The 15,850-nt window shown below is 36.8% G+C and overlaps 1 protein-coding gene across 1 annotated transcript in view; it reads right to left on the bottom strand.

The window, feature by feature from the left end:
- Positions 1–15,850, bottom strand: part of LOC122801257 (fibronectin-like) — a 329,673-nt gene that overhangs the window by 286,354 nt on the left and 27,469 nt on the right. Inside the window, exon 2 of the mRNA XM_044070808.1 lies at positions 2,095–2,352. Coding sequence (XP_043926743.1) covers positions 2,095–2,352 — 258 coding nt within the window. The remainder of the gene's footprint in view (positions 1–2,094; positions 2,353–15,850) is intronic.

The raw sequence follows: 15,850 nt of genomic DNA, 5'->3' as shown, positions 1-15,850 counted from the left end.
AGCTGATGTGTGCCTGCATTGGATTGATTCATTTAAGGTTTGGATACTCCAAAGATATATGTATCTATCTATCTATCTATCTATCTATCTATCTATCTATCTATCTATTCTTGATCTTGTTATATGACAGATTATTTCATTTTATTTTATTTTAAACTTTGTTTTAACTCAAAGCTTTTTATTCTTGGAGTTTTACAAGTTCTTGGCTAAGGTCATTTAGAAAATATTAATTTTCCATTCACTGACATTGAAGGAATTAATTCTAACTAATCAGAAGGAGAAACTGAGAAACAGGAATTCTTACTTAGCTGCAAGTTATACCTGCATTATTAATTAACTGCAAGTGTTGTGAGACTACTTTTGCATGTTACTGGACTGGGTTTTGAATTGAATTTACCTATTTTACTTTCTGATTTTTTCTCTTATTATTTTACAGTTTCTTTTTATTTGACTTTTGTTTTATCTCAAAGTTTTTTTCTTAGAGTTTTAAAAGTTCTTGGCTATGGCCAGTTAGAAAAAAAATCCATTAACTGACTGAAAAAGAATTAAACCTAGTTAATTTGTGAGAGGAACTGCAAAACAGATTTTCAACATACAGGCCTGTGAGATGATCACACCAACATCAGCATACCTAGTATTAACTGCACTCATAACAGATATTTTAGTTTTTTAGTGTTGATTTACCCTTCATGCTCTTACACCTGCACATTCTGACTTTGTAAAATTAGAATTTGCAGTGATTTTGAAAATACATTGAGACTATGTCTTGCTTTGATTTCAAGTCCAGATTAAGGATCATTTCTGTTCACTGAGCAATAAAAGTAAATGCATTGTGCAAACAATGGTTTATAAAAGATCAAGTTAAATAAAAAATGAGAACTTAACCTTTCTAGTTACAAACAGCTGTAGACAAAGTCAATGTAAAAAAAAAAACTCTTACATGTGTGTTGGTTTATTTGTAAGAGTTGCAGAAATTAACTGATAACTGCCCATTTGGCGAAGGACTGAGTTATTTGGAGATACAGTTGTGTGTGTCAGGTGTTTTTAAAGCTCCCAAAAATGGATGCTGTAAGCAATTTTTAATTATGCACAGAAATAAAGATGCTTCATGTATAATAAATGGATACACTAGACTGGAAGGCACTGCTTTCAAAAAAAAGTATCCATAAAATGTCAGAGGAAGTACACAATTCTGAAAACCATAACTAAGAAATGATCTGAAGGTGAGTTCAAGATGGCAAGTATAAATCTCAGGTAGGATACAAAAGATGCATACATAAAAAGAAGAAGGCAGGTGAAAGGAATTAACATAATGATATGGCATGCTTAAAGGTTATGAAGCAGCCTGAGGGATACTTTAATTATATCAGACATGACAAAAGTAAAACTCACTACAGACATTAATAATGTTTTATGAACACTTCTAATGAAATGGTATAATGAGTAGTGGTTAAACATAATACTGGAGCCTTTTATGTGTGAGTCATGCCGAGAAGACATAAAAAGTGATAGAGCATTGAAAAACTAATAAAAGGACATGAGTTAAACAGCTGCTCTATTAAAATCCTATAGGAATCAGTTAAGACAGTAGTAAATCCTTTGTCACAGACAAGTTATCAGGCACGGGAGTAATCAGCATTTTAAAATGAGAGGTCCCTCATGATCCCAGTTCAAAGCATTCGGCATGCTTCATATCTTTTTTTTTTGCAAAGATATGACATCTGGACATCCTCACAAGTGTTTGACTAACCCAAGAAAGATGCATGTTGTCCCATAATACTTACTTCAGTCTTCTCCTTCCTCAGCTTTCAATGTCTCAGGCAATTAAGGATTCTAAATTGTAAAGATGAGGACAACTGGCAGATGACTACAAGTTGACATTATTTCAGGCCAGGGATGGATCAACCTGGCTAAGTCTGGGAGTTTCAGCTCTCATGACAGAAACCTTGAAAGAGTTCAAAGCATGCATCTGCAGAACTTTTGCCTCAGCAGTAACTAGCTTATAACTTTGGTTCTTGCATCATCCACCCAATATGTGTCACCAAGACAATTACCCCTAAGTTTCACATGAAAACTACAAGCAGAAGCACTTACTGGTGGAGCCATTTGTTGATAAACTGTCCCCTTCAATGGTCCCATCAAATGAAACTGCTGAAATGCTGATGCTGTAGTTTCCTCCTGGGATCAGTCCTGTGATGTTAACATAGTCAGTTCCTGCAGCCATACTTGCAGAAGAACTTCCAGTGGTATTAATGATGTAGTGGCTGTGAAGTCCTACTGGAGCAGTCCATGTCAGGAACAAGGAAGTTGTTGTGGTATTTGTTATTGTAAGATTTGTTACTTTTTCAGGCTCTGACAAAAAAGGTAAACATGCAGTTATTCAAATAATACTGAGCAAATATTGTAGTCTAATATGCACATATTAGAAAATGGAGTTGTTGCAAAAATGTATAGTTTTTGGTAAACTGGCACTGCTGAAAAAGTAACAGAAACAGACATTTTTTGTTCAAAAAGCAAAGCTGCTATCTACATTTGACAATAACTACAGCAGACAAATCACAGTATCCTGCCAGCATCTGTCATCCGAGTGTAGTGAGGGCAGGAAATTCTGAATGTAAAAACTGTGACACTTACTACTGAGATGCTAGGAATACATTTTTGTGCACCTCAGATGTGGAAATCTCAGTCAAGTCAGAAGAATGGTCACTCCTGGAAGAGAAGAATTGTCGCTATCAGAGTTAGGTTACCCCTGGTGATGATGATTAGAAAGACATTCTCAGGGAAAGTGAGAAGTCTAGGAAGAAATGATGTCAGATACAACTCTATATCCCTATAACATGAAGAATAATGGGACAAAAATGTCTCAAAACTCCTTAAAAACCAACATTACAGCAAATGATGCTGAGCAAGAAGGTCTGCAAACAGAGAAATACTTAGGTGCTGAGCAAACAACTAATCCTTTATTCAACTACATAAAACACAGAGCAAGACAGTGTGAGAGTATAGCCCCAATAGGAGTTGTGCATAATGGGGAGACTTAATGTATGTCATAATCCAAACTTGGGCTTCATCAGAATTCCTACATTGGAAACAAAAAAAACTTCACAAACTGAATAAACATAAAAAAGCAACAGATGAAAGAACACCACAAACTATTTGTTATGTGCTTTTCATCCAGCACAGTGGCTGAACTTCATCAGATAAAAGAATCAACTTCATAGACACTCTTAAATGTTTCAACAATCCAGTCATGTGACCAATGTCTCAATTAAACCTCTTAACAATTAACACATCACTTGAAAAAAGTTCTACCATAGTTAAAAATACAGAGTTAAAAGTCCTGACTAAAGAACAAAGAGCAATGTAATACATTCCCCCCCTAAATAAAAAAACCTTCAACCTTCACTGCTCAATCAACAGTAAATGTATTTATACCTGGTGCATTAAAAATAAAAAATATAAAACGTTAAAATAAAACCATGGTTAATATATAACCATTGTAAATAAATAAATTATTTAGGTGTGGGGCTAACCCTTAAACTCATCACTTAATTTAGGTAAATTATCTCCACATACTTTTTAATTTTAAGTATGGGAGAACAGTGCATGCTTCATTTATTCCTGGGAACTGATTTGCATTTAATCGAAGTTGCCATAACAACTCAAGTTGTTTTAAAAGTAGTGACGCTGGTCCTTCATGTACATTTTCACTAATCTGAACTATAACCTTAAACTTGAGTTTATGGTTAGGTGAATTTTAGGTTTATTATCATTATTTCGAATCACACTTGGTCAAACACACTATGTTCGACAACGGAAAGTTGAACACAGCAATGTAGAACTTTAAAAGTAAGCCTAGGAACGGGTTTTAACATGGGTTGAGATAGGGGCGAGGTTTGTAGTTCGGCGATAGCAGTGAACCGCTATCTCGACCCATGTTAAAACCCGTTCCTAGGCCTGCTTTTAAAGTTCTGCATTACTGTGTTCAACTTTCCGTTGTCGAACATAGTGTGGTCAACCGAGTGTGATTTGAAATAATGATAGTAAACCGAATTTTCTATGTGCCTAGCTAGTGCGTTCTCTGTTTTCCCCCTCCTAATAGTGTACAGGTGTTCATAGATTCTTTCTTTTAACTTTCTATCTGTTTTCCCTATGTGGAAAACAGGACAGAAAATGCACTGAGCTAGGTATACCACCATTTTAGTGTTACAGATGCACCTACCTGTGATGGAATACTTGTGGTTACCTATAGAAAAATGTTGTCCAGTTGCAATGGATCCACAGTAATTACAGTTTTCACATTTGAATGTCCCCGGGGTCCTTACAACCTTCACTATAAGGGTTTCTATTAAATTTTTCAAGTTTTTACCCTTCCTGTAAGTAACAATAGGTCTGTGGCCTATCTTATTAACTAATTCAATGTAATTTTTAACAGGTTCCAGTTTTTGTTGATAATTTTCTTAATTTCAACAGTGTCAGTACTAAAAGTTACAGTGAAACTACTATTGTATTGACCACCTTCCCTTGAAAATATGTAGAATTCCTACATTGCAAGGTTTTTCTGTCACCTCTTCTGTTCAGAATTTTCATTTTCAGAGTTTTAAAATTCAGACTTATGAAGTAGAACCAAAGTACACACTCTTAAGTGTTCCATGCAGAACATATATAACAATGAAAATGTCAAAATGTAATGAATCTTTATGTGCACAATGAAAAATAGCCACACAAAATTTATGAGATCACTGCCACTAGCATGGAACCTACGAAGCAAAAGAAATACATATGTAATAATAAATGCAAGCCAGATTTTGTGTCTCTAGGACCTGTATACAGTCAAATACAGCAAAATACAATGTGAAAAATGCATTCAGTGAACAAAAACATAGAAAGACTATCCATTTTTAGTAATCCTACCAAATTATAAGCAATATGAACTGCACAAGTAAGCACAAATCTCCCATTTAAGAAATTGCTGTAGTCTAAACACATCTCACCAAACACAGAACTGATATAAAATATAGACAGGTTAAAATAAATTCTCAGTAGTTGTTCTTAGAATGCTAGGGATGCTATGGATATGTTAACTGTAATGATACAAAAATCTAAAATGTTGCCACTCTGGTGGAGTACAGAGATAAAGCCTTGACTATGGCCCTGTCAACCTAGATTTGAATATTGGATCAGGCGACTGAGGGATTGAGAGGAAAGGATGGATGTTAACACCCCAGATGGGAAGGGCAGTCCTGTAGGTGTCTTCTGTGATGCTCCCTAGAGGTGGCTGGGGATGCTGTGATTGGAAGGAGTGTTCCAAAGGGGTGATGGAGGACATGACTGAGCCACTGCAGAGGCAAGGTGAAATGTGAACATGTCCACTGCATGCCTACCTCTTGGACATACCACAAAAAACATTAAGAGGTCTAATTAATTAATTAATTAATTAATTAATTAATTAATTAATTAATAGTAATGGAGTTGGTCATAAGAGAACCATTCGCCAGTGGATAGGGTTAGCCAAACCTCCAGTATGCCTTTAAGCTCTCCTTCAGTCCCACCCCTACTGGAGAAAGTGCAGATGGTTAGAAGATGGCTGGTAGATCCAGCAATGGATATGGATAAATGGGTAGAGTATTGAAGAATGATGCAGAGGGGAGAAATAGCTCCCCCCAAAAAGAATCTAAAATATCTGGGTTAAAGTTTTATTGAAGTCCTAAAGCACACGAGTTATTTAGCATCAATATGTATTAGTTTCCCTTTTTACATCTCCCCAACTGCACTCTTATTCACTATTAGAGCTATCTATTGTGCTTGTTAAAAAAACATAGATCAAAATTAACAAATTATAAGGAAATATACAAAAGTAACTCAAAATCTCCTATTAATATTACAACACATCTTTCATTTCAAAAGTATTTACATGTAAAAAGCATCAAAAAGGTACAATCTGCAAAAATTCAGCTAATAAAACTATACAACATGCATGTTACACAGAATATGGCTCCTTATTGCGCTATACATTGATTCAGTATTTTAAGAGATATTACCACTGGAAAATTAGATGCCTGATGCCCACACATGCGATTTGTGCAATTATAATCAGTGTCACAAAGTTGAATGACTCCAACAGTCTAAGATACAATGAGTCAGATGCCAAGAAATTCAAGTTAGAAAGTCCTTCCAGCATACCTCACTACCCCAAACCTGTTATTGCAATATATTTATACTCTGTATGTTGCAATGCCACAGTACCTAAGGTATGGGGAGCCTGCTACACCTAGATTGTATAGCAAGGCTCATCAGGAGATTTTGCAATATGCTATGGAAATAGCACAAATCCACCTAAGCAGTTGGCAGACCTAAAAATTCATCCAAAGTTAAGTGGTGCAACAACTTTGCACCAGGGCACCATACATACTGCATGCAATGAGTGTTCAAGCAACACCATAGTTACAATACATGTAGAACTGCAAAGCCATGAGGCCATTCTGCATGACAGCCCCACTTGTAGGACTGATAGGAGAATGTATTCATGAATGGTAGCACAGGCATCGTGAATGCATTCTGACAGTCCACAGACCGGCATCGACATTTATGGCATGTAATCCACCAGGAAAGAGTATCTGTTTTTATCACTGTTACTTAAGTAAACTGTTCTCACTGAAATTCAGGGATGATTCACAAACAAATGTTCCATGTATGTGCATGGTCACCAGTATCCCCAATAATTTTCTCACAGTACCAGGCAAGTCCCCTGTATGTGGAACTTGCCACTACAAACAGTCTGGCATCTAACCATTTACCTACAGTGCCAAGTCTCATACAGATGGAGTTGTGCTTCTCTGAAAATATGTTCTAAGGTCTTTTCATTTGGTTAGCGGCTTTACTTGATGTGAGGGGTGGTGCATGGTCTCTAAATATAGAGAAGTGTGAGCTATACAGGCAATTGCATTTAAATGCTAATTATTACCTTGGTTTGAAAGACCAGATATCACTGGTATGTATTTTAAAGTTGAAAGCATTGGAGAGATAAGGTTTATTATTATCCATAAATTTAAATTTTCACCTGCAAGATGTTTATATCTTTTTAAACTTTTATTTTGTTTGCATTTTACTGTTGCTTTAAAAAGGCAGCTTGTTCTGTTTGAAGGCTCAGCGGTCAGATCACCTGATCTTATAAGTTAGTCGGTTTGTTGTGTATTTCTTATCTTAAAAAGTTTCTACTCAAAGAAACAAAAGCGCTAATCAATTAAACATTTATTCTGCCAAGTAAAGCTGTGCTTCTCTGCCTTTTCGATTCCTGTGTGCTTTAAGGTTGTTTACATTGGAGTTTTGTTTTCTGGTTATAGGCTACTCATAATGATTAGGATTCAAATATAGATGTTGTGAGAAAGATATACAACAGAGGAAAGTAAGATAATTTTCCGTGCAACATATAGACTTTTGGGGATGGTCTCTTGTACCTGTAAGTGCTGGTTTCTATGAGAGAAAAAAATTACAGGTTATATACAGGAAAGCAGAGAGTAAAATGGCTTCAAAAAATAAAAAAAGGTTGTCTAAGTGGCTACCCCAATTTCAGTTCTTATGGCAGGAATCTGGGGTTTAATCTTTAATCTCATTATTTCAGATCATCCTAATGTATAAACATATCAACACCAGTTACGGGATATCACTTTACCACAATTACTGTATCAGGAATAGCCCTAACAAACAGCCTCTACTACCTAGTAACTGATAAAGGTCTTCTTTCAAACTAAATGCCACTATAAAATCTTTCACCAAGCTCAGCCCTTCAAAGTGGAACACTGTACTCCACAATATTTGTAGACTTGATAATACTGATAGATTCAAGAAAAAAATAAGGAATACTTGAAAAAAGGAAATTAATACAATTGTTTCAGAGACACAGGTTAGCCATAAAATAAATTAAATAATTATCAATATAAACCAACTGCAGACCTCCACAAGATTGTATTTAGCATAAGTGTCTATGTAGTGGTGCTGGAAAGTGTGAAAGTTTAACTTTGTATGCCAACTTTGAATATATCCATCTATACACCTATCTATCTCTCTACCTGTCTATATTCACTCTTAGCAATATTTCTGTTCTCAACATTGTAACTGCTTGCTTCAAATATTTATCGATGTTTAACTGTATTTACTATACTTAATTTGGCTTATTCTGTAGACCCTGAATATTCTTGTGGCATGCATAGGTATATAGTTACTAGACATTAGACTTTTGCTATGTTCAGCTTATGTTTAGTATCCTTAATGTAGATTAGTATGTAGTAATAAGATGTTAGTGTAGTATCTATCGGCATGCTTATTATACTTATTCTGCACCCCAGTGATATACGTAGTCCTTGTTAAGTGCTGAATTACTTTCCTATGTTGAGCTGCCAGAATCTGCTCTCTAAATTCAAAACATTTTTCTGCACTGTAAGGAACTGCTGATCAAGTACGGCTTGTTGTTTTTTTCAAGATTACATACATGATCACTTAGGAAGACTAACATCTGTATTTCTGCATTCAGCTTTAATAGACAATCTGAATTGTTCTCCTAGATGAACTGTTGATTAATTATTTTCTTACTATTGCCATGTTTCCTCCATGTCTGCCTGAAAAGGGTCCTCAGTCAAACCCACACAACCAGTTAACACATGTAATATAAATAAAACACTCATATAATTCAGAAGATATTGTTTTGGAAACTATGTTACAGTCAAGCAAATAGCAAGTGATGTTATAATACAAGCCAGTCTACAGTCATGGACACTAAGCCATTTTTGCTGGTCTAATCCCTGCAACAATACCATGAAACATATCTGAAATCAGAAAAAAAGATAAACATTTTAATGACTTCTTTAGAATGAGACATTGGGTATTTATAATGATACTTATAAGTGGTTAACAAAATCTTATTAAGAACATCTAAGTGGTGTTAAAATCAGGACTTTTTTTAGGAACTAACTGTAGACAATGACATCAGCAAAGAACTGTGGCAGAAGGAAAAACAGCTTTTCAAAGCAATTAGATGTTTCATGTTCAACATTTATAAACAAAATGTGTGGGAGAAAGACATATCTGACAGCTTTTAAAGCTGTTGGTTCTACAGAGTGATCTTTTATTATGTTCTATTTATAGTTGCTGTCTACCTGACCATGCTAAGTGCTTTACAAGCTTTTAAATCCTTTGAAAGCTGGTAAAACACTTTATTCTACCCTTTTCTCCTTTTTCTGTAATTCATAGAAAATGGAGCAAATAAAGCTCCATGCACCACAAAGAATTATGATTAGGTCTCCACTCATAATCAATTGTATGTGTTCTCTACATAGATGCCAAGTTTCACCTCTCAAACTTCAGTCTCAAGGTGAATTTCTTCACATAAAGTCTTGAGCACATTATAAGGTGGTTATGGTCAGAGATGATAACTCTCTATAACATTTCTGGATCACTTAATCATCTAGAGTTATCTGTTATGAATCTCACTCGCATGCTGGTATTTAACAGAAAAGTTTGAACTGCAGCAAATAGATGTGGATCAAAGTTATAAACAAGGTAGGACAAACTTACTAAATTTGAATTTAATGAAACATATTTAAAAATTACTAAATTTGAATTCAATAAAATATATATACTAAAATCCACATCCCACCCACAAAGGTAACCACCATAAAAAACATCTTCAAAGCTAACTTTGGACTCCTAAAAACAGAGGTGGCTAACTTCACGGCACCCATGTAATTGGAAAACAGCTGCATGACCACCGAATCAGACACTAATGCCCTGTATGAACACATACACAAATGCATGGATTTTGCCATACCAAATAGAACCAAGACGCTCTCCTCCAAAAAAGGGAAGCCAAACTGGTGGTCCCCTGCCATAAACAAATTCAAAAACAGAAAGAAGAAACTGATGCAGAATAAGGTAAAGTCCCAAGACTGTAAAAACTCCCTTATCAGTCTCATCAAAAAGTTGAGATCCCCCATCAAATCCTCTAAAGCTAGTTATGAAAACAGAATTGCAGCAGATAGTAAAGAAAACCACAAGGCCTTCTATAGTTATGTAAAGAATCTCCATGGCAATACCCAAATTTGTTCTGAGCTGTTGCACAATGGCACCTCCTATACCGAGCCAACAGATATTGCCAATATACTGGCCGACAGATTCAGTGCCAACTTTACCCCTCTCTCCTCCACCAAAGGACCAATCACAATACCAGTAGATTGCCAGGCACCCAGTATTACTGCTGCACAGGTTAAAACAGCACTGTCCAAGGCCAAGAATATAGCTTCTATGGGACCTGACAATATCCCTGGCTGTGTTCTACATGAACTACAGAGTGAACTGGCACCTCACCTGTGTGCCCTGTTCAATCACAGCCTCACATCAGGCTTTGCCCCTACTAAATGGTGCACTGCTACAGTCATCCCTCTCCACAAAGGAGGAGTGACTACAGACCCTGGGAACTATCGGCCCATTAGCCTGTCTGATATGCAAAGCTATGGAACACATCATCATGGACCTAATAAACAAAGATATAGGGAACCTCCAAACTCTGGCTCCCACACAGTCTGGTTTTGTGAAGGATAGATCATGCCTGCTCAACCTGGTCGACATCTTTGAGTCAGTCACCAGAGCTGTGGATGAAGGCAAGGTGTACAGCCTACCTTGATCTGAATCATAGGAAAAACTCACTAAGGTAGGCATCAATCCCTATATCACTAAGTGGGTTGTAAACTGGTTCACAGATAGAACCCACAGTGTGAAAGTAGCTGACTTCAATTCAGACTGTCGACCAGTTACAAGTGGAGGCCTACAGGGTTCAGTCCTGGGTCCTCTCCTGTTTAGTATCTACTTCTCTGAAGTTCAGGCCAACATGAATGAAGGGACTCTGGCTGACAAATTCACAGACAATTGCAAGTTGGGAGCCATAAATAACTCCCCAAGTGATGTTGACTACCTACAGAAAGGTCTCACTGAGACCAATGACTCGTGTCAGAACCATGGCCTTAAACTTAATGCCAAAAAATGTGTCGTCATCCACTTTGGGGAAAACCCAGTTCCCATGAATTACCACATCGATGGTAGTCCACTGAACACAGAAGGCATCATAAGAGATCTGGGAACACAGGTTGACAGCGGCCTCTCTTTTGACCACTACATTGCCACTGTGGTCAGAAAGTCCTTCTGTGTGGCACATCTCATTACTAAGGGTTTTGCATCCAGGAAGAAAGAGGTCATCATAAGAGATCTGGGAACACAGGTTGACAGTGGCCTCTCTTTTGACCACCACATTGCCACTGTGGTCAGAAAGTCCTTCTGTGTGGCACATCTCATTTGCATCCAGGAAGAAAGAGGTCATTGTCTGTCTCTACTCTTCCCTCATTAGGTCAATCATTGAATACAATGCCCCATTTGGCATGTACCTCACTAGACATCTACAACTGGAGAGGCCGCAAAAATACCTCACAAAGAGGATCTTAGGCCTTAAACACTTGTCCTATATGGACAGACTCAAAAAACTCCAACTATTTTCTGTCTCATATCGCCTACTTAGAGGCAATCTCTGCTTGATTTACAAAGCCATGTCTGATCCAGCTCTGTTAGAAATGCTACATCTAAAGAAATCCCAATCCCTCCGCACTACACACTCCAGAGACCTCAGCCTCATTACCACAATCAACACAACAACGTAACCCAGAAATGCCCATCCTATGGAACAGACTTCCCATACATGTCAACCGGAGTGCCTCACCGGCCCTCTTCAAGAGAAATCTTGATGAGTGGGTGGTAAATAGAAAATTCACCCTGGGGATTACTCTAGTGGCTCTACTTGACAGAGGCACTGGGAACTAAGGTCAGGTGGCATGATGCTAGTGTAATCCTATGGGCTAGAATTGTAAAGGCCCCAGGGCCATTAGCATAGTACACACCTATGAACCTATGAACTTAAAGACTACTTAATATGACTATAGAAATTTAATTTTATGCTTGAAGCAAAACTGTGTGCGCCACAAAGGTCAGAATGGAAACCTTCATATTCATGGAGTATGGATGCCATCCTGTAGTGCTTCAAAAAATCTTTTAAACAATTGCTTAATAAAAGCTTGTTTAGGTAAACCAATGTTATAGAGCTTTCTTAAGCAGAATGATCCCATACAAAAAAAAAAAAACATTACTGGACAGAGTATATTGAGATTTGTGGATTGTTATGATGCTTTATTTTCTGCTACTTGAAAGAAATCAATTCAATTGGATGAGGGAATGATTTCCATCTATGGTAAATTACTGGGTGGAATGCTCTGCCAGAGATAATCTTTTGCTTTCATAAGGATGACACTGTGGTACAAAACATAAAATATAAAATTTAGGGTTGGCTATGAAATCAGAAGCAATGTGAAACAGAATTACATCTATATTTAGCATAGAGGAAGAAATCTAACACAGACTGGCCATACTAGGTATGTACAACCTCCACAGATACCACACTGCAGGGGAAATCCTCTTTTTCCTTTAGAATATGTCTCACTTGGACTATATATTTATTTACGTACATTTATATTTTCTTGTTTTTTCCTCTTTCATAGATGATAAAATTTTTTTCTAAGTATCTACTTTGTGACTATATTTTTGAGCAATACAAAATTCCCACTAGCTAAAGGGATGTAAAATAACTTTTCTACACAGATATAAATGACCAAAAGTAATATACTAGCTCTGTCAGTGAATATAAATGGGGCACATATTGTTTTTAAACTTTATTAATATATATATAAAGCAGAGCAAGGAAAATATAGTCGTATTACAAGTCACATTTGGAAGACAGATATATATATAATCATAATTAGGAAGAACGCATATGGCTAAAATGGATAATTAATAATTCTGTCAAAAATGTGAATAGTGTCTTGGCTTTGGTTAAATGTTCATGTTTGCATTCAATGGTTGATATTTATTAAGATGTACACACAGAAATCTATATATTTATTTAGCTTATATTCATTTTTGAGTAATATTCAGTTCTGTATATGGGGCGGCCATGGTGGTGCAGCAATTAGTGTTGCTGCTTCACAGCAAGAGGTTTTCCGGTTCGATCCTTAGCTGGGGTGCCTTCTGTGTGGAGTCTGCATGTCCTCCCTGTGGTTGTGTGGATTTCCTCTGGGTGCTCTGGTTTCCTCCCACATCCCAAAGACATGTTATAGGTAGAGTGGACACTCTAAACTGGCCCTAGGTGTGAGTATGTGCATGTGTATGCCTTCTGTGGAAGGTTGGGTGCCGGGCTGGCAACTCAACACCGTAAAACTCCATTGCCAATCATGAGTGGACAGGTGATCCGCTGTGGTGACCCCTAACCAAGAAAAGCCGAAAGAAGAAGAAAATTCAGTTCTGTATATGGCCCATTTGCTACATATGAAACATTTTGAATGATTTTTTCACAGGTCTGCAATGTTTAGGTAGTGCATCCTTTCTGTTTACTATCAGTTTGAATGTAGTATTCAGTTTACCTCCTGCTAGGTCATATATCCTTGTTTTTTCATGCTATGAAGGGAAACATCAGTAGTTGTTAGCAATGTCTATGGAATGTGAAAATATACATATTTACCAAATTCATAGTCCCAATTTAAGACAATATACATATATTCAACATATAGTAAAGATGACTGAAGCAACAGAAGTTAAAACAAACTAAAATGAATAAAACAAAATCCACGTCAGCAGAACCAGCAGCAAAGAGTCCAATATTAAGTGTTTTATTAACATCCACTTTTCGTTCAAGAAAACTGAACTTCTTCAGACAAACATCAAAAGGTGACAAATGTAAAAAAACTCCTTAAATACACAATTAACAACACATGGTACATTTGAATGGACCAACCAACTGGTTAAAACTCGCTGACATCAATGTGTGGGAAAAAGCTGATCTCAAAGCTTCTTAAAGTGCTACTGCATACAAAAGTCAGGTCTTTACAAACTGTGTTTTGAAATCAAACAACTGACCAAAATAAAATGAAAAGTTATCAATGAAAATGTGTCTAAACATAAAATACTTAAAACCAAGAAAAACAAAACATAATAAGTGGAACCAATTTGATGTTAAAAAATAAAAAGTAGAGCATAAAAAATAATAAGTCATAAAGAAAGAATAAAAATAAAAAATAATAAAATTACCTCTGCATGCTTCTGAGTTTCAAAATGCAAGCTAAACTAACTCTGTCGTTAAGACCTGGAGGTCTATATGAACAGAGTTTCAGCTGCCAAATCACTTTTAGGTGCTCTAATAATAGTTGAAAAGGACCCCCCCTGATGTCAAAGGGAACCTGTACTAACACCCTAAAAGTAAAACTGTGCTGAGGATGGTCATTAACATGTTTCGCCAAAGCATTTTCACACTTGTTTTTCCTAATACAATATAAATGCTCATAGATTCTTTTGTTAAAACCTCTGTCAGTCTTGCCCACATAGAACGCTGGGCAAGACTGGCAGCAAGCTAAATAAACAACCGATCGAGATTTACAGTTGAATCTACCAACAGTGGAAAAAGAAGACCCAGCAATTTTAAATCTCAAACCAGTGGCAATGTGCCTGCACATGTTGCAACTCTCACATTTGAAAGTACCTTCTACTCTGACACGAGTGTCCTTTTTTGTTTCTAATATCTGTTTGAGGTTATCACCCCTCCTGTATATAAAACTAGGCAAAGTACCAAACCTGGCTTGTAAGGCGTCATCACAACAGAAAATACTCCAGTTCCTGACAAACACCTCCTTGATTAAGTGAGTCTCAGCACTATAATTGGTGATGAAAGAAATAGAAGTGTCTACTTTCTTGTTCTCTACAAGGACTTCAGGCATAACTGGGGGTGAATGTTCTAGTGGACAACTTGTGAACAAACTGCTTTGTAAAACAGGTTTATAAACACCCCCATACCTTTTAGTCTGGACCTCAGTAACCAGGTCGTGAATAAACTTGTCTGGGTAACCTCTGTGTAGAAACAATCCCTTAATAAACTCACATTCTTCTAAAAAGGGTTCATCGTCTGTTACCATTCGAGCAGCGCGCACAAGTTGCCCCTTGACTACCCCTCTTTTTTGGTGCCCAGGGTGGGCACTAGTAAAGTGTAACATGGTGTTAGAATAGGAACTCTTACGATATATTTTGGCCTTAAAGCTACCAGCAGAAATGTCTTTGTATAAGTCTACATCCAGATAAGAAATTCTAGAATCAGACTCTACAAATGTAAAGTTAAAAAAGACGTGCTGGAATTGAGATGGTCCATGAAAGTCCCCACATTATTAATTGAACCTTCTGTCAATATAAAGATGTCGTCCAAAAATCTGGTGTAAAAATCGATTTTGAATCTGTGTTCCCATTCAGCCATTACGATGTTAGCAAAACTGGCCCCTACTGGTGAGCCCATGGCTACACCAGTCTTCTGTAAATATATCTCTCCCCCAAATGTTACAAAGTTGTAGTTCAAGATGACATCTAACAATTCCTGCACCAATCTGATTTCTACACTACTAGCGTTATGATGCAGTAAACAGTCAGTGACCCAGTCAATCCCTGTAGTATGAGGGATAGACTAGTCTATTGTCAAAAATCTATGACATCTCTTGAATTCTAAAGCACCCATGGCTTTTAAAAAAGCCCAAGAGTCTTTACAAATGTGTGTTTCCTTTTCAACATATTTTTTCAGTATATTATCCACGTATTTGGCTATCAGATAAGTGATTGAACCCCTAGCATTAACCAATAGCCTCATTGGAGGGTTGTACACATCTTTATGGATCTTGGGTAATCCGAAAACTGTTGGAATCTTGGGAAACGAAACAGTCAAATATTTCAA

This window comes from Protopterus annectens, chromosome 4.part1, assembly GCF_019279795.1.
Source record: "Protopterus annectens isolate FY-2018-M chromosome 4.part1, PAN1.0, whole genome shotgun sequence".
NCBI lineage: Eukaryota > Metazoa > Chordata > Ceratodontiformes > Protopteridae > Protopterus > Protopterus annectens.
This window is presented reverse-complemented; position numbering and strand designations above follow the sequence as displayed.